The sequence below is a fragment of the Colias eurytheme genome, chromosome 16 (genome assembly GCF_061535395.1).
Source record: "Colias eurytheme isolate Ceu_HAF_F1 chromosome 16, ilColEury1 Martin Lab GWU primary, whole genome shotgun sequence".
NCBI classification, from domain to species: domain Eukaryota; kingdom Metazoa; phylum Arthropoda; class Insecta; order Lepidoptera; family Pieridae; genus Colias; species Colias eurytheme.
The window spans coordinates 9,588,526-9,609,243 of NC_142995.1; the positions used below are offsets into that span (position 1 = coordinate 9,588,526).

The window sequence follows — 20,718 nt, forward strand, 5'->3', positions numbered from 1 at the left end:
TTAATATTTAATATAAATATCTACATTGTAAATATGCGGTGCTCAACATCGGGAATCAGGTTTTGCTTTCCGTCTTCCGATACCTCTTTCATTAAAAACAAGTTAAAAACAGATAAAAAATGCATCAATTTTAAATTTTTGATAAGGCTTAGGCTTAGGCCTTAGGCCTTAGATACAATATTATTGATCATTCAAAGCGTTTATAAGTACCCATGTCCGTTTCTGTGATCAAAACAAAGTCGCTTTCTCTGTCCTTATGTATGCTTAAATAATATATAAAAATCTTTAAAACTACGCAATGGATTTTTTTTTAAATACAGAATTACAGAGAGTGATTCAAGAGGAAGCTATATAGTATATCATTTACCTATTAGGTTTTAGATAAAGCGGGCAAAGCCGCGAGCGGAAAGCTAGTATTATACATAATACAGGGTGTCCAAAAAGTAGTAATGCTGGGAGGTAGAGGACCTAGAAAGCTATTCGAATTACCCCCATGTATGATAAACGATCTTTCGTATTTATAACTTTTTTTTTTAATTTTTCAGCTATCGCTGAGTACGATGAGATTTTTATTTATGGTGACGTAAATTATTGCGTTAAATGCTTGATTTTTTTGTGTGCTAAGCTGAAAGATAGGCCGATTCAGTAACATTTACTATCGTTAGACCTTTGAATAGAATAAAAAAAAAAAGAATTTAATGCCAAGAAAGATAAAATTACCCAGTATGTTCGCAACTTCAAGTGTGCATAAAAAATAAAAACACATAAAAAAAGTTTTCCGTTTAGCTTTTATAAACTTGCTCTGTCTATCAGCTACCCTGAAAATTGCATTTTACTTTTCATAAGGCTTCAATCGAAAAATTTAAATCTAAATGCGGTAAGTGCAAAATTTTAATTTCCATGATGATTAATAAAAACAAAGTAAAACCAATAAAACGGTGTTTAATTACAAGAAATTTTTAAAATGACCCCCCTCAATGCAAGTGCGACATCACCGGAAAAAGTCGAACCAGCATGCAAAAGTATCATCAAAATCCGTTCAGCGGTTTTCATAATATAATTAATAATTATTTCTATATAAACTTTTGAGATCTCTTAAGATAACTCTTAAGTAGTAGGAATTAACTATGATGTATTCGTATATTACAAAGCTGAAAGAAAAATTATTTTATTTTTTTAAGATGAGATGAATGAGTGATGTTAAGACTTTTAATTTAGGTAGCTAGCTACTAGTTATTATTCTGTGATTTAGGTACATAGAATAACTTCAGGTTACGATCAGATTGAAAAGATAGGAAAATTTTCCTTTTAATACCAGACAATGATTTTCCTACTTGTATGACACCAACTAAGAAAATCACGCTAAGGGTGATCGCTCATAATATTGAGTTTATGTATATTAAATTTATCGATACTAATAATATAAAGAGGAAAGGTTTGTATGTATGTATGTATGGTTTTCACGCATAAACTACTGGACCAATTTTGATGAAATTTGGCACAGATAATTTTTAGACCCTGAGAAAGAACATAGGCTACTTTTTATTGCGAAATATGTACCACGGGCGAAGCCGGGCCGGACCGCTAGTTTTTTTATATTTTGTGAAATAAAAAGTATTATTCATAATAAAAAATAAATGTATTTCTAAAAATAACAACATTGATATATTTTGTGCCACTGTATAACAATATAAAATTACGTATTCCTTATAGTTTATATACCTACATTTAAAATGTGCTTATATAGGTAAATATAACAAATTATATTATGAATAGGTACATAAAACGTGCTTCATAATTTATTTTCTGCTTACATCTTTAAAAGTTAAGTAAAGTAATTCGTTTTACATTTTATCTACATTAAAGAACAGAAAAAAAATATTTTAAGGCATTAAAAATTGGACATAAGATATAAAAACAAACAATTATTTGTTAATTTTTAACAAAATTCCAAAAATAATCATTAGGTACTCATACATCAATTAGTTAGCAAATATTGTTCCATAGCTTGTCCAAATGACTTTCATCTTATATATTGGATTGTTATAAATTATTACATCTCCTTCATGACTCACTTCCTTAACAATTTCTACTGGGGCTCCAATATTTTTAAGCTCGTTATATATTTTATTATTCTGAGCAACCTTTGCATGCACTAATAAACCATTACCGAATGCAATCATTTCAAATACATTAGTAATATTTCTATCAAGATACAAAACACCAATGGGCAATGTTACACCTGTACATACAAATTCTTTACCAACATGAACGAAATTAGGTAGATTGATTTTAACATCGAAATTCTTCCTTAACAACTTGACACGTTTGCACACATCCATTTGTAACCATTCACTTTTCAATACTCTCCTTATTTCCTCCGTTGACTTTGTATTAAAATAAATTTGTTCATTGAAAATTGAGAAGTAAGCATGAGACGCTTCCGTTGGACCATTGAAATTGCCGAAACTGTTGATCCATATAATATTAGTATTTAACTTGTGTGCTATTTCGTTGCTTTCAGCTACATCATTAGCCCAGAGTGAAACGGCTACACATTTTTCAGCGATACCAAGCAAATCTTTCACTGTTCTGTATGCATTGATGAGAATCACGTGTTTGTCCGTCGGTTTCTCTCCCACATACTCAAAAAGGAACAGTTTTCCTTCATAGCTGTAGCTTGCTGTGCATTGCTTTACTATTGCAGCGTCTACTTTCTCTTGATTACGAGTCTTCCAACTCATTGCCTTTTTAAATTTCTCAACAGCACATTCCTCTACTAAAATGTTGCATACCGCCCACGGCTTCTGAAAATCAATTAAAATAACAAAACAATAAGTTTGATGTTCCTGGACGTTATAACACAAACAAAAAAACAATTAACTTGAATAAACTATTAGACACATTTTTTATTTTTGAGAAGGAAAAATATTTGAGATTGATTTTTGAATCATCGAAAACCTTTGAATGCAGTTATCTTTCGTTTCAATGAAATTTTTTTTTTTTTTTTTCTTTTGTTTCATCTGCAATCAGCGGTTTTCGCTATAAGCGGATGTGTTGTCAGGCAAAGTTTGGCATGTAGAGCGAGCCCTCCAGTGAGGACAACTGCTCTTCAAGAAAAAAAGCTAGATTACATCTTTTCTTTTAAGACGTTTGTGGTAGGACCTTTTTATCAGTTGGCTAGCTAGTTTGTTGGGATGTTTCTCCAGTCTAGCAACATAAGATTTTGTATGCGTGTTAATTTCATCTTTTATGGAGCATATGTTAGTGTGGCTTTGAATTTCAGCATTAGTAGTAAACCAGGGGGCATTGCTGAGAGTTCGCAGTATAGTATTTTGCTGTCGTTGCAGTAGCGAGATCGATGAATTACTGGCACTACCCCATAGTTGAATGCCGTATGTCCATATAGGTTTAATTACACTTTTGTATATCAGAAGTTTGTTGTCCAGTGACAGGCGACTTTTCCGGCCCAGTATCCAGTACAAGCTGCGGTAGCGAATGTTTATTTCTTCTCTTTTTGCTTTGATGTGGTGGTTCCAGGTCAAACGTCGATCCAAGTGTAGCCCGAGGTAGCGGACTCTGTCAGTGTGTGGTAGTGTAGAATCTTTAAGCTTTACAGGCGGGCAATCTTCTTTTCGAAGCGTAAAGGTGACGTGTACCGATTTTGAGGAGCTCGCTTTAATTTTCCACCTCTCCATCCAGTCCGTGATCGCGTTGAGACCTTTTTGTAAATTTTTTGATGCAATTGCCGGATCCTTACTACTTGCTAGTATTGCTGTGTCATCAGCGAATGTTGCTGTAGTAACGTTTTCAGTAAGCGGTAAGTCAGCTGTAAAAAGTGTGTATAGTACTGGTCCAAGCACTGAACCTTGTGGCACACCTGCTCTGATGTTGTAGATGTTTGATGTCTTTCCACTTTCCAGAATTTGAAAGCGACGTTCACTAAGATAGGATTTTATAAGTGGATAAAAGCTGTGAGGTAGATTTTGCCTTAATTTGTATAGCAAACCTTCGTGCCACACTTTGTCAAAAGCTTGCTGGATATCCAAAAACACCGATGAACAGTATTCCTTTTCTTCTAGTGACTTCCGGACTCTTTCAACTACTCTATGAACCTGTTCAATAGTGGAATGTTCCTGTCTGAAGCCAAATTGATGATCTGGAATAGCATTGTTCACTGCGAGGCAGGTAAGCATTCTGGATAACAAAATCTTTTCGAATACTTTAGACAGTATCGGTAATAGGCTAATGGGTCTATATGATGATACCTCATTAGCCGGTTTGCCAGGCTTATGTATCATCTGAATGTTTGATAATTTCCAGAGATTAGGAAAATGTTGAACCCTTATAATTCCATTATAAAGGATGGTCAGGAATACTATAACCTTACGGGGCATCTGCTTTAAAATTTCCTTGGTTATAAGATCTATACCAGGCGCTTTTTTATCTTTAAGATCTTTTATCTTCCTCCATACTTCGGCGGTAGTTACTGGTTTTGGTGGGAGAGACATTTGCATATCCTCTTTAAGGGCATTAATGATTTCATCGTCGTGTCCAGTGAATGTCTCTTCGTTGGGACGGAAAACTTTTTCTAGATGTTCGGCAAAGCAGGTTGCTTTTTCCTCTGGTGTCCTCGCCCAGCCTTGCGTTCCTTTTATTGGTGGTTTAGCGTTCTGTGGACGATCATAATTTTTTGTAAACTTCCAGAGCGAGTAATTCGTCGAGGCATTTGCAGTCAGCGATTGGAGTTGTGTTTCGAGAGTTTTATTTCGCCAATTATGAAGCATATCTTTCAGTTTTCTTGCCTCTCTGTTGAATTTTGTTTTATCTGTACTCAACCTGCTGTCGTGCCAGATGCGCCTTGCTCTTCTTTTATTTACTATAGCCCTTTTTATATCGCGAGGATAATTATCAGGTATTTTTTTAAGTCCTACTTTCCAGAGTGTTTAGGATACAGGCTTTTTGAATAAGCGATGTTACATATTTTGTGGATTCTTCTATGTCATCGGGTGTCTTCAGGGAAACTTTTAGGTCAATATTATTATTCAGATATTCTCTAACGGAATCCCAATCTGTTGATTTATTATGAAGTGTCTTTATGTTTTCTTCTTCTATTAGTAGGGTGCTAGCTGTTAGTAGAACTGGAGTGTGATCAGAAGAACCATCGTAGCAAGATTCTATTTTAAAGTAATATGTTGACATACCCTTTGTAATGAAAAAGTCGAGTAGATCCGGGATTTTATTCTTATCTGAAGGCCAATACGTTGGCTCGCAAGTAGTAATGACACGCATGTTATTATTGTCTATACAAGTTTTTAGTTGCCTGCCCCTTGTAGTTGTTAACCGTGATCCCCAGTGAGTGTTCTTCGCATTCCAATCGCCTCCTGTAATAAAGCGACTTCCTAGACTACTGAAGAATTCGGAGAACATTTCACAGCTAATTTTATGTCTTGGAGGGCAATAGACCGCCGAGACTTTGATATAGCCGGTCCTATCTTCTATAGCTATTGTAGTAGCTTGGATGTAGTCGGTTTTAAATTCTGGTAAGATATGATGTTTAACTGTCTTTCTCACAATAATTGCAGATCCAGCGTGGCCAGTTCCGTCTGGGTGGAGTGTTACATAGCATTGATATTTATTAAATTTTATGTTTGAAGCTGAGGTACAGTGTGCTTCAGATACCAGTAGTAAGTCTAAGTTATGTTCGTTAAGAATCAGTTCGATTTCATTTCTATTAGGCGCTAAACCATTTGTGTTCCAGGTGGCTAGCTTCAGAGCTGTCATTTTGACATTTTGTCGACTAGCTTTGTTATGAGTACCATTAGATTACTCATTTGTTGTAAGATTTGATCGAACTTTTCGTTTTGTTTTATAACTATTTGTTCAAGTAGAGAGTTATCTGCTTGTTTTGTTTCAGTCTTCTGTTCATTATTCTTCTGTCTTAGTATATCTGAGTAGAGAGTATATTTCTTCGGATTTTTCGTTTCTCTATTAGTGTTATTATGATCTATGATTATATTATTTTCAGATGGAGTTTTAAAATCTTTTTTGTAATTCGAGTTTAGTTTGTTATTGGTTCTTCTGGCAAGGATCTCTTTGTAGATTTCACATCCTTTATAATTAGCTGGATGTGGTCCGTTGCAGAGAGCGCACGTTGCCGGCATATTTCTATCGTGTTTTTTACACTCGGATGTTTTGTGTGGTTCTCCACATTTAACACACCTGTACGGGCGCATGCAGTAATTTTTAGAGTGTCCGTATTGCTGGCATCTGTGGCACTGTACAATCGATCGTCTTTTCCTTGGGTCTTCTATAACAACGGACTGGTGATATATAAATTTTAACTCTTTAACAATTTTATTATTAGGTCCAGGAGCAATGTTTACGAAAAATGTTGAGGTTGGTTTTTTTTCAGGTCCATATTTTGCGTTAATTATCTCGCCTACAACTGTGTTTCCAGTAGATTCTATTTCCTCTTTAATTGCAATAATTGGTGTTGTGGGATGTAAATTTCTAATGACTACTCTAAAGTTTCTTTGATCTTTTCTATTAAAAGTATGACCAATTATTCCATTTTCTCTTATTAGTGTTATTATTTTTTTATAAATTTCAACATTTATGCAGTTAATTCTTAACTGATTTCTGCTAATATTTTTAAGAGAAAATTGATTTTTTTCAGCAACACTTTCAAGGAGTTCTGTTAATCGGTTAACATCATCAATTCCGTACAGTATAATAGGTGGTGGTTTGCTGGGTTTCCTGTAATTATTGTCTGAATCATTTTCTTCTGCCAAATCCAGGGGGAGAACACTGAATCGGTTATATGTCTTAATTTCTGGGGATGGTGAATTTGATAGCTTTTTTCTTTTAGGGTTACGTGCTTGAGGTATTCTTTGCCAGGATGGTGGTAATATTGTTTCCGTGTTTTCCACTGGATAATTTTGTTCAACACTTAAATTATCATCAAGAGGCAGATTCTGATTAGTTAAGTCAATTGATTGTTTTGCAATAGGCACATTACCTACCGAATTACTGTGTGGTCTCTGAATAAAAAGGCTCGGATGAAAGGCCTGTTGCACGAGTTTCTTGTTACCAGTAGCATTTGCTGTCGCAGGAACCTGGTGGCCCATTCCTGTGCAGTTATCAATCAAATTCAATGAAATGAACTTTTTTCTTTTAGTAAAATTTTCTATCTATAGTATTGAAATTTGAAAGTACAAAATGTCACTCAATATAAATTGCCTTCAAAAAATATTAATTTTATTTTACTTATGTCCGGGATAAACTCAAAAAGCACTATGTATTTACTTCAAATTTGGTACAGAGATAGCTTGGAACCTAAGGAAGGACATACGATAGAATTTATTCCAGAAATCCTGCGGAACGGGAAGTATGCGGGTTTATCGTTGATAACGCGGGCGAGGCCGCTGTCGGAAAGCTAGTACATATTAATAAAACGCATAACTTACCCTCGTAGGTGTTTCCAAGAATACTGCCAACGCGGAATCGATATCCGAACGGTTCGTAATGATGCCCAGGCAACCATTTTGAATTTCTATTAAATTAAAATTTAATTTAAGAATAAGTAGGTAGAGTATTGTAAATCACATTTTTTGTAATAAAGTTTTTTATTTAACATGTTATTATAATAAAATTTAAAAATATCTACATATTTTTGTTTCATAAATACCTTTTATATTGTTGAATTTCAGTAAGTCAGTGTCGCTGTCAATTTCCAATTTATCATTGAAAATTGCTAATGATACACCTATCAGTCTGAAAATTAATATTTAAATACATTATTGAATATATTGGGGCCTATTTATTATTAATTTTATTTTGTATAGTACTACATAATTACTCTTTAGGAAACTATGATGGTACCTAGTTTTATATGCATTATTTGTTGGCAACTAAATACATTTATTGATCGTAATTTTTTTATTGTAATAAGAAAAACTACAAATGAAACGTACCCAGCTTGGGAACAAAGTTGTTGAAACAAATAACATATATATTTAGTCTTCAAAGATGTTACTATTATTGGTTTGTAGCTGCGATAAATCTGTGTGATCCAACCCAAATTCGCTAAGGGAGTGTCTTCGTCTATAAAGAGATATGGACCTGAAATTATATAAATAAGAATAATTTTAAAACATAAAATATACCAAATCATTAAATAAAACATTTTGCCAATTCCTAAATTAATTTTAAAATGGGGCATACACCAGTACTTTATTCTTCACAACTTTAATGTTGGCACAAATTAAATTTCTATAGTAATTTCCCTCACCTGTAACTTGAACATCAAGATCACAATTTTTATCATAAAGTAAATGGTTAACCAACAATTTTAAATCAAATTCGTCCACTTCTTTCATCGGTATGTTCCGTATGAAATACTCCAATTGGCAAAAGAGTTGTTTGTTTTCTTCAATAATTTCTGACAGTGTTCGGAACTTTTCCTGCAGTTTATTTAATTCTTCTCTGTTCCATAGCAGTTTAGACACATTATGAGATTTATAATGTGGAACATTATTTATTTCAGAACTCTGTTGTGCAATATACTCCTGAAAATATTAAGAATTACAAATTAAATTCGCTGATTATATATTTTGCAAAGTATGTATGCCTTTGAATATACTATTCTAGAACCATGCTGTTTTACTAAAATGTTGATACATAAGCTATAGTCTATTTGAAATTGTGTAAGCATGTGTTAAGCATCTACTCAATTGATTTTAAGTGAATATATTATAACAGTCGTCATTTATACATACCCTGGCTAAATTCACATCTACCACCATTTTGTCGAATTTTAATTCACCAGCATTCATTATACTGAAATATAATTATCTAAATTAATTAATGAGTTTTGAATATTACATATTATCTACATATAATTAATTTAACTACATTCTTACATTGAATAAAGTAAACGAAATGTACTTATATTATTTAAAAATCCCTGCTGAATTTTAGATCACCACGTTATCGAACTATTTTATTTTTACGTTATCTATATTAAGTGTAATCACATGCTCAGTATTGTATTATCAAAGAATAATATCGGAATTCGGAATAATAATAAAAATGATGTGAAGTTCAAAGATACCACAAAAGATAACTCTTTGATGTAAACAATAAACATTAAACAACCAAGTGACAACTGACAGTTGACACTTGTCAAAACCATTTTTTTTTGTAGGTACTCAATCGAACACAGACAAAACCCGATAAATAAAATATAAGTAAACCACAAGTAAACGAATAAAAATCTGTGATAAAAATAATCTTTGATAAAAACTGCACGTTACCTGCACATTTTAGACCAAAAATAGATATTTATTTGAGCAATGCAAATGTAGCTAATTAAATATATATATATTCAATCACAGAACAGTAAAAACAAAGTTTGTTTTGTTTTTACTCTTCTGTGTAGCGGATATTTGATGAAAAAGAGAACATTGAATGCTTTAATAATAGAGCTAATGAAAATTTAGAGTATCAATTAACCTATAACAAAATAAGTTGAATATGTGGTTGAATACTAGAACCTATTCTATCACCTTAATACTATCACCTTACTACTAAGCCTTAGAGCGTTTTCACATTATCCGATCCGATATCGGATATCGGACGCCGATAGCCGATATCCGATATCGGATACAATTTGCCCTTTCACATTGTCCGATAAAATCGTTCCGATATCATCATGAGTGTTGCCAGAAATTTTTAGAGAAAACTAAACTAAATTGCCAGTTGATAAAAAAAAGGTATAATTAAAAAAAAATCAAATGTTATAACATAGTTGTACGTGTACATTAAAAATAACTAAGATAAAGAAAAACAACTTCAAAAAAGAAAAGTAAAATGTAAAAAAAGATTTGATATCACAAATTACTGCATATTATTTGGATGTGCTATTGAATAAATAGTTTTGATATCGGTCATTTGTATAACATAATATACTTATGTTAACACATTATAAATTAAATAAATTTATATCAATGCCTACTACAACCTAGTATTAGTTAATAGTTTTAGTTGTATACGTAGTATATTATTATTAGTCTGTGGTTTTAGTAATACATATTAGTATGTAAATACCTTTCAAAATCTATTAAATGTATTTTTAGCAAGACGTACCTAGTCATTTAGTCATTTTTTCACTACATACATTTATAAAAGTTCATGTAGTACCTATGATAAATATTAAATTTATTAAGTGATACAATCTTTGTTCACATTTTCTTTTCTTTTTCTTATTACACTGTAATATCCTAAAATAATATTGTCACTCGTTCAAATATATTTGTAATATGATTGTTGTAATTTCCTGTCAGTAAATTTACATAAATTATTTTAGTGTCATAAGCAATTATTTTAGAATTTGTATTCTTTGTATTCTTTGTTGTAAATTCAAAATAAAAATAAAATCGGTGTGAAATCTCCTCCTTTTTTTGAAGTCGATTAAAAACAAAGCACTCAATGACAACAATACAATAAACAGCACAACCAACATCCGAGTAGGAGGAGGAGCGAGGCAAAATGAGATAAAATAAAGATGATAGACACTAATGTTTTCGAAGATAGATATTTGAATTTAAGAGTGCAATATATTTTTGTTTACTTCAGTTCAGCCAATTGCCGTATATTTTAATACGGCAAATAAAAATACCTGCCGTATAAATCGTATTTTAAATGCCTATAAATACTTAAATGTGTGTTTTCTTAATAAAAAAAGGTTTCTTTTAATAGAAAGGGTTTTAGGTTAAAAGCAAAGAATTTTTTTAAAGATTGAGCGCCCTATAAGACTGAAAATACACAAACTAGTGCTTTTTTGCTGTTGGTATACAGCCTTTTCGAAAATTGAGTTGGCAACACTGAACATTATCGTCCGATAGCCACTGGGAATATCGGTGTTAGCTCCGATATCCGATATCGGACCGGACAATGTGAAAGACAGGTACATATTTCATACATTTTACTTCCCTCCGATATCGGATATCGGCTATCGGCTTCCGATATCCGATATCGGATCGGATAATGTGAAAACGCTCTTACTATCAATTGTATACGTAGTATATTATTATTAGTCTGTGCTATCATATGGTAAAATTCAAATAAATTAAATTAAAATTTAATATTTTTCAATCACAACAGATTTCGATGCAGATCTCTATCACTGGCACATAATATGCACCACGATAAAAATAGTAGCGTTTAATGTCACATTGTTCTCTCATACCGTTCCAATTTCAAAGTCGCAAACAAACGATTGTAACTGACATGTCGGTCAACGGTGTATCAATATCGTATCGTTGTGTATTTTCAAAAATTCGCGCCAACAGCATGTATGTATGGTTTAGAAATTAAACGTGATGGCTTTAACACGAAAAGGGCAAGTTTACAGCGTCGGCAATTATTTGATGACTGGTAAAGTTCTCGGAAAAGGTCATTTTGCAAAAGTTGAAGAAGCAACACACCGTCTAATTGGGAAAAAGGTTATTGTAGAGCTGATCCTATTTTATAAATTAAATCTAATAGATTTGAACGAGTAGTGGATGAATTTATAAATTACCTACTTGATGAACTTATCACCTACCTACATTTTTGTTAAAATATTTTCCGTTACTTATTTATGTTAGCAGTTAGACAATAGCGGCCTTTACACGCAAACTCTATCGCGCGTTCTGTGGATCGTACAGGATTACGCGCGGGAAAGCCTGCACGTTCAATCGCTCGCGATTACCTTTGTATGTCTTAACTACGACACTTGTTCTTTCGCGCGCGATTATTCGTGTTTGCTTTCCTTAGCGGAATGAGCGGCCGTGTAAAGACTAATCGCCTGTGATAGACCGCGTGAAAGAGGCGCGTGTTGGAGTGTGTGCAATGCACACGGTTTTATCGACAACCGCGCGTGATTGAAGTGAAAAATGGAGACAAGATATCGGGTGGCGCAAGTTATCATGGTTGCTGGTTTAATTGAACTCAAAAAACTTTGCATTTTTTTTACAACTAAATCACGATTAGAGTCAATAAAACCTTTTTCTTTACAAAAGTCGATAAGTTTTTTATATGCTTGGTCTTTTAAATTCTTGTTTTTGTACTCTTCCGATTTTCCAGAGACATGGGAAAGATCTGTATAAAGTAATAAGCTCCAATACTAATTCCTTGCTCCACGTGCGTATGTCCGCCATCTTATTCGTGCGCGAAAGAATTTATGTGTAAAGGCAACCTGTGTACAATCGTGAGTGCGCGATTGCGCGCACGACTGATGAGCGCGGCATGTGGTCTATCCTTCCGTCCCCTGCACCCTTTATACGCACGATCTTTCACACACGATTGCTGTTTCATGCGCGATAGAGTTTGCGTGTAAAGGCCGCTATTAGCTGTGCCCCGCGGTTTTACGCGCGTGATGCGTACCTATAGCCTTCCTCAATAAAGCTATCTAACGCCGAAATAATTTTTCAAATCGGACCAGTAGTTCCTGAGATTAGCGCGTTCAAACAAACAAACAAACTAACTTTTTTCATTTATAATATTAGTATAGATAAATGGGTGATATAAAACCGTAGCCTACTAGATTGTGATTATCTGTTTGCATCAAAATTCCACCTAATCCTACCAATATTATCCATAGTTTCTGAGGATGGATGGATAGATCATATATAAATGGATGTTTGTTACTCTTCAATTCTTCATACAAATATGTACTACTTAACCGATTACAATTTTTGAAGATGCAATGTTGCGTTGGTAACCTTTCTAGTGTCTTTACATTTTTACTTATAATAGCAAAATAGGTATCATTGGTTTTTTTTGCGTATATGTAAATTTTCCCCAAGTTTACAGCATAACCATGTAATTTCAGGTGGCGATAAAAATAATAGATTTGACATGTATCAAGGAAGACTATGCCAGGCGTAATTTACACCGCGAGCCCCGAGTGATGGCCAAGCTGCGCCACCCGTGCATTGCTGCTTTATACGAGACTATGATGGTAGAACTCTTGTGTTGTATTTTTATTAAGAAGTCTAGCCTCTTTCTTTAACAGCACAGCTGTACCTACTGCCTGAATGATATTCAGCCGTATCGTTTGATATAATATTTGATGAACTGGCTGGTCCTTAAGCTATTCATATTAAATAGTAAATAAATTACATTTTTTCTGTTCTGTGTAGAATTTAATGGGCACAGTAGATTACTAACAGTATGGAAACTATACATAAAACATTAGTCATCGCTGTGTTTTCAGTAGTGAGTGTCGTCTTTAGAGCGCACGAAACTCCTCTCGACATTTTTGCTATTGCTTTAATAGTGTGAAGGTAATTAGTAATTACTTTAATCCGTAACTTCTTGCCCATCTCAACCAGAACTTCTCTTGCACAATCCCTCCTCCTTCCCATCCTCGATTATGCCGATGTCTGTTATCCCGACCTGACCGAAATCCAGTTGGACAAACTTGAGCGACTCCAAAATGTTTGCATACGCTTCATTTTTGGCTTGCGCAAGTATGACCACGTCTCGCAATACAGGACAAAGCTCAAGTGGCTACCAATACGTCAGCGTCGGAACACCCACCTTCTCCAACTCCTATACCGTGTCCTGTTTAATCCTAAAACTCCCGGCTACCTAAAGGAAAAATTTCAATTTCGAGAGAGCACTGACTTTAATCTGCGCTGCTCTGAAAAATTACTTTTAAAAATTCCACCTCATAAGACCAAATTTTACCAAAACTCGTTTCATGTGCAAGCTATACTCTTGTGGAATGCTCTTCCAATAAGCATAAGACGCGCTCAATCGCTAAACATATTTAAAAAAGAAATATTTGACCATTTCTTTAATCAGCTGTAATATTTGACGTATATATTTATATATCTATATGTATATATTTGCATGTATGTATGTATGTATGTATGTATGTATGTATTTTGTATGTATGAATGTATGTATGTGTATTATAGTCATTATTTTCGTATTATTATATATTATGTATGTAACTATATCATTTTAAATTATATTTATGTATTTTATTTTATTTTTTTGTACTTTAATTATTTCTACTAACTATATCATTTTTTTTGTCTGTTATCTTTTTTAATTTTATTTAATTTAAACACCACCTATCTCATTCTACTGCATAAAACTAATCCTATCCAAAGGTTGCCTGGCAGAGATCGCTTGAAAGCGATAAGGCCGCCTATTTAACATGTGTACCTATCTTATATGTTTTTCTCTTTTCTTTTTCTTATCTTCTGTACCTATGTGTGTGTTAAATAAAGTATTTTGTATTGTATTGTACTTTATCGAAAAGGCTTAGTCGATTTACTGGTCGTATTCTATATAGTCTCTCTATGACAATAGGTTACAGTACTGCAATCAATGGGGTTGCAATAAGTGAGCTAGCGTAATCGTCGGGGCTAGTGAAAGCTATGGGTAAAGCCGGGTCCACATTTGTATCAAGTAATTGTATCCGTATCAGGCGTATCGTATCGAGTATACGCATCCTAAGTGTGGACGCCCATTTGGACCATACCGTACCTTTTATCGCGTGAACCATAAATATTAAACGATTATATACGACACGTATCAGATACGCGGTTAATAGCGATCGGGGTGTATCATGATACGAAGTGTATCACGATCGCGATCATTTTGCGTCCACACTAGCAAACATGATACGCGTCGATGCTACGCGACGGAGATGTGATACGCGAAAATGATCAAGTGTGGACCCACCCTGATGGGTTGCAGCCACAGAACATATAAAAGAGGTTAGAATGGCAATAATTCGCCGTTCCTATAAGAACCGGTGTCGCCTGTAGGTGTGGCCAAGTCCACGAAGTTCGCTTACGCACATATTTCAAATCTAGCCAATCATAGCGCCGCGCGATCACGCGATTTAAAATGGAACGAATCATACGCATGATGATGATGTGAGCAGTGCTCATATCCTTGGCGCGTCTGCCCCGCCTACAATGCCTTTCTAACCTCTTTTATATGTTCTGTGGTTGCAGCACGGACCGCGGCTGTACGTGGTGATGGAGGCGGCTGGCGGCGGCGACCTGTGCGCGCACGTGCTGGCGGCGCGCGGCGCGGCGCGCGGGCTGCCCGAGCCGCGTGCCCGCGCGCTCGCCGCGCAGCTCGTGTCCGCCGTGCGGCACATGCACTGCAGGGGCGTCGTGCATCGGTGAGTATGGCAGCTATTTACGAAAATCGCCATGCCATACTTTTCGGACGGTTCCAAACGGTCGTCATACCGCCGAATATCGGCTGCAGGACGATGATTAATTGTGCAAAAATTAGCCTGGTACAAATTGTTGGATATTTTTTTTTCAATTAACGCATCCACGTCGGTATGGCGGGCTGTAAGTCACACCGGAGAAGTATGGCAGGACACTACTGCCTACTTCTTTTTTATGGGCTATCGGTAAATTCTAAATTTTTTGTGGAACAAATCGTTTGACACTCGGAATTTATCCAACGAGTTCGACTAACGCCCACGCGACTGGGCCCCCGGTACCAGCGTTCTGACCATCATTTGTCTTTTTATCATTGCGTACAAGACCCCTGTAGAACCGCCATACATAGACATACATAATAAATGACCCAAAATTTTGTGTCAGTACCTCTAATCTGTCATTTATTTAAAAACGGGAGAAATTTTAGAAACTTCGATATTTTCTGCAACGATTCGATTGCAAAATTTCAGTTTTTTATTTTTACAATAGTGCAGACAATTCACTTCAGCGAACGTGGTAGAATTTGTCGAATTAAATAAACTTGAATAATTAGGTATCTCATTTGAAAAAGGAGAAACTTTTTCTACGTTTTATTTTATCAAAGAGTGAAAAGTTTTTTTTTAGTTTGTTGTATTAATTGCAATTTATTACTTTTTGTGCTTGTCATTGCAATAAACTGATTTTACTCATGTTTTGTATTAATTGCAATTTATTACTTTTTGTGCTTGTCATTGCAATAAACTGATTTTACTCATGTTTAATAGTGATTTGAAAATGGAGAACATAATGCTGGACAGCACCAAGCAGTTTATTAAAATTGTTGGTAAGTATTTTAACGTACATCGTGTATAGTAACGGATTATATCAGTACCTACATTTACATGTCTATTTAAAGTTTAACTACTTTTTTACTTTGCTCTTAAGACACTAGTTAAAATTATTTGTTAATTGTAATCTAAATATTCCTTATCTCCATACTGTAGGTACTACTATATTATACTGTGTATATCCCACTAATTAATATTCTAAAATATGCGAAAGTTTGTATGTTTGTTACTCCGTCACGCAAAATCGGCCAAACCGATTTTCATAAAAAGTGGCATACACATAGAGGGTAACTTGTGTTAAAAGTTAAAACATAAGATAGGTAGTTAGTTTTTATCTAAAAAATGTCACGGGCACGGGAACTATGCGGGTTTTCCTTTGACACCGGGCAAAAGTTATTACCTACTGTATATATGAAGATATGTATACTGTATGTGGATATACTGTATTACGATATAACCAAATCACGTAAAATCTCCTTTGTTTTTTTATCGTTCTTTAGGTTAAGTAGTTTTTAAAATTATGTATCAAACTTGTTGTGGCAATAAACGTATTCATTCATTCATTCAAAAAAAAGAACATAAAAGTTGCACAAAATCAGATTTCGGTCTGTCGAACGTGTGGTGCGCGGGTGGTGCGCTGCGCACGCCGTGCGGCTCGCTCGAGTACGCGGCGCCCGAGCTGTTCGTGGACGGCCGGAGGTACGGGCCCGAGGTCGATTTGTGGAGCATGTGAGTGTTGCCCTATACGTGTTCTGTTTAATAAACTTTAACACATACATGTTTTCCACGAATAATGTGCGAGGAATGTGTTTGTAAAAGAAATAAACAATAGCATCACTTCAAACTTCAAAGTAAATGAAGCGATATGATTTGTTCTTTAGAAACATGTTCCTCGCACATTTTTGGTGAAAAGCAACGTAAATCTTTGTACTACATTTCTTGCAAATAAATAATTTGGATTTTGAAAGCACAAACACGCTTTTATTCGATTTATCTATAATATTATATCCTTCGTCAAAGACAAATTTTCTGCACTCATGAAGTAATTTCTTTCATGAAACACACACATTCAATCCTCAATCTCTCCCCATACCACACACATACACGCATATAGCAAGAAACCGACGGACACACACACACACACTGTTACTACAAAATAAATGCGATATTATTCTTTCAGCGGTGTGATAGTATACGGTATGGTGACGGGCGGGTTGCCGTTTGCGGGTGAGGGGGATACTACAGCGGGATCCGCACAAAGTTCACGGCCGTTATTACGGGCCGCTATAGCGCGCGGGTTCAGTAGGAAACAACGGGCCGCGCTTGCGTGTGTGTCTACTGGTATGTATGGTATAAAAAATATTGGATAAATAGGGTAAAATATTGTTCACAAAAAAGTCTGGGAAGCTATCATATAAGAATAGGAAGGAAAAGATATCTAAAACAGGGTAGATGCAAATGTTATGCATGAACAGGCTAAATTTTGAAGTGAAACTTCTTAAGGCGCGTCGAGAGTAAAATTTCAAGGTTGCCTCATGGCAATACCATCTTGCTAAAGAAATTTCACTTCCGACACGTGTGCTAGGCACACACGCTCTTTTTTTCCATAAATATGAAGGTAGTTTGGAAATGCTTAAGCTGTAATATCAACACGTTATTAAGAATGCGTTGAGTGTGATAGGGTATTGAATGTAATGACAGTCACTGATATTACAGGGGAGAAAATAAAACTTAAGTATTTATTTACAATTAATTTATTTAATAATAAAAAAGTTAACAATTAATGGTGTTCCCTTTTCATGTTATACACTGAGCAGTTTTATGTTGATATAACTTCATGGGGCCACTCATGTAGCAAGACTTATGTTGTAGCTTCGAATGTATATTACTTCCCTTGCACTGCAGAATATCTGTAACAAAAAAGAAAAATCATTAGATAGATAAAACCCATGCTCTGCGTTTCTGTAATAAAAATGAAAAAGATAATCTTGTCAAAGTTTCACTTCTGACATGTGTGCTCGGCATACTTTGGCAAGATTTAAAGATAGGATGACGTGACGCAACCTTGAAATTTTAATCTCAACGCGCCATAAGTTTCAAAACTAATTTTGTAAAAAAGGCAAAACAATCCGGCTCGAAGGACCATTTTGTTGTAGAGTGCAAGATGTTCATCCAACAGCTTTTGGAGCCAAAAGTAGAGTTACGTATGAAAATAGAGGAAGCCGCGAGACACCGCTGGGTCAAAAGACCCGGTATGAGAATGAAGACGCACCCACTGACCGCGCCTGATAGTAAAGCATATAGAGAGGTTTGTGCTTGAAATAGTCAAAATTGGGAGTCTTTTGTTTTTGAGAAATGTTGGAAAAATGCATTACAAGAAATAGGAAATCTAGTAACGCATTATTTTTAAATGTTATCGAATAATAAAGTTGTATTTTATAAGAAAGTCAAAATTTTAAATAAAATGAAGCGGTTAGTCATTAAACGGAGACACAATAAAGTCAAATCTACGATTAAAAGGACGACGAAAAAATTAACGACAATTGTGCCAAATTATGAAATGGAATTAATTTTATTTTCAGATTTACCGACAAATATCCGAACTATGCGGCCAATCATTTTTGGACATTGTAGCTCAGATAAAAGCGGAGCCCTTTGGAACTACAGCCGGCATTTACAACATTAAGACGCATCTCCACCAAATGCAAGCGGCCTCTGGGCCAGACCTGCTCTGGTCTTCCAGTACCCAGGAACCGAGACCAGTGTCCCCTCCAGAATATCACGCGAAATATGAAATCGACACCCCTGTTTCCAATTCAGTGCCCAGTATTGCCAAATTTGTTCAAGCCAGACACTTAGATAACCAACGGATTACCCCAAAACAGTCTTCTGAAGCTACAGTGTCGAAAACTGAAGACACTAAACAGTCGAGCAAGATATCTCGACCTTTAAGCATGTTGGGACTCAGGAAACCGGTTTTCAGGGTGTATGAAAATGGGGATGGTTTGGACCGCAGGCTGCCAAGCATTAATGAGCATTCCAATCCAGATTTGAATGATAAAAAGAATAAAAAAGAGTTGAAACCACCAGTTAGAAATGAGGGGGTGAGGTTAAATAGTTGTCCCAATAAAGTTAGCGATGTTAAACGGTCGGAGTTTTATAGGCGTGCTGGGGATGGATTGCCAAGGTAACTACTATACGTTGATATAGATGTTATTTTAAATTAGATTCCAAATTTATAAGTATTAAAATGAACGCAGTCGATTATTGAGTTGGAAATGACGACTTTTTTGAGAAGTCCGTATAATAAAACTTTTGCATTGCTGGAAGTGGCCGTATCTCTATAAATGCATGATGAATATTCAATTAATACTGTAAGCGCGAAAGTTGTAGAGCGTTTTCTATCAAGCGAAAACCACTGAACAGATTTTGATAATACTTGGCAGTGATGTAGTTCCTGCCCCCCTCAAGTCAAGTGTAGCGTAAGCTGTAGATACGTTTATCTACAGCTTACGTCAATCTCATACATTCGTAGTCTATTCTATTGAACGCTACGCTAACAGAAAGCCACTTGACTAGGGGGGCTGTACCATCATAATACATGACAAATTTAGAAATACTGGTTTTTAGCCCACAGGTCAATGCCTAAAACTTGTTATTATAATTCCAGTTGGCGAGCGAGTGGTGTGCCGCGAACGCAAGCGCCGAGGATCTTGATACAGAGCAACGCAACTACTATTAAACGGGCTTCTTTGGGGTCAGTAGAATTTTATTCTTTTTTCTATTATTAATTTACAATTAAATAATATGCATAGTATGTAATTAAACAATATAACACGGTTACTCATTCATACTTTTTTTTTTCAATTTTTTTTATGCTTTTTTCTATAAATCTTCTTATTTAATACTAGCAGCGCTCTGCGGTTTCGCCCGCGTGGCTCCGCTCCTGTTGGTCTTAGGGTAATGATATATAGCCTATAGCCTTCCTCGATGAATGGGCTATCTAACACCGAAAGAATTTTTCAAATCTGACCAGTAGCTCCTGAGATTAGCGCGTTCAAACAAACAAACAAACTCCTCGACTTTATTATGTTAGTATAGATTATTTTAGTTCTAAGAATTATTGATTGTTACAGGAACATTATAAGCCCACATTCGTCGTCAAACAGCCAATGCAAGAGCGAGAGAGCGATGCCTGTAAGTGTTCATTATAGTTGTATTTTATCATCTTTTTATTAGCCATTTTAAAATACGGAATGGTCTAATGAAAAATATTTCAAATATGGCCATTACACATGCATTAGCCAAGTTTTAGCGTAGATCTAGATTTAAGAACTCTCCTATCTTTTCATTTCGTTTGGTACATTTTGGTATATTTTTTAAGTATCGTGTATGTGTTATAAATAATTTATTTTATTTTAACTTGCAGGTGGGTTGGTATTCAAATAGGCCTATAACAAAGGAGACATATACGCAACGTCTCCGACGGACAGCACCGATCAAGTGACGATTTTTAATACATTCAAACTTAACTTTTCGATGTGCTTATTTTTTAAGATTTTTACTGAAATCTTTGTGTTAATTTGTATGTAATTTTAAGCGAATAAATTTGGAAATTATTCTTGATTCGAAATTTGAATTGG

At 35.0% G+C, this 20,718-nt stretch overlaps 2 protein-coding genes across 2 annotated transcripts; one reads left to right on the forward strand and one right to left on the reverse strand.

Moving 5' to 3' along the window:
• Positions 1-1,623: 1,623 nt before the first annotated feature.
• LOC149902027 (uncharacterized) lies at positions 1,624-9,142 on the reverse strand. The gene is made up of 7 exons (XM_090110791.1): positions 8,925-9,142; positions 8,781-8,841; positions 8,294-8,570; positions 7,977-8,124; positions 7,691-7,776; positions 7,470-7,555; positions 1,624-2,807 (listed from the first exon to the last, which is right to left on the reverse strand). The coding sequence occupies exons 2-7, from the start codon at positions 8,835-8,837 to the stop codon at positions 1,983-1,985; spliced, it is 1,479 nt and encodes a 492-aa protein (XP_089966917.1). The 5' UTR covers positions 8,838-8,841; positions 8,925-9,142; the 3' UTR covers positions 1,624-1,982.
• A 2,236-nt stretch (positions 9,143-11,378) lies between these two features.
• On the forward strand, positions 11,379-20,671 carry LOC149902028 (hormonally up-regulated neu tumor-associated kinase homolog A-like). Its single transcript, XM_090111270.1, has 11 exons — positions 11,379-11,507; positions 12,878-13,006; positions 15,024-15,196; positions 16,013-16,071; positions 16,675-16,804; positions 17,256-17,416; positions 18,232-18,383; positions 18,658-19,262; positions 19,746-19,832; positions 20,212-20,272; positions 20,505-20,671. Exons 1-11 carry the CDS (start codon positions 11,385-11,387, stop codon positions 20,580-20,582), a joined length of 1,758 nt encoding a protein of 585 aa, XP_089967396.1. The 5' UTR covers positions 11,379-11,384; the 3' UTR covers positions 20,583-20,671.
• The last annotated feature ends 47 nt before the right edge of the window (positions 20,672-20,718 follow it).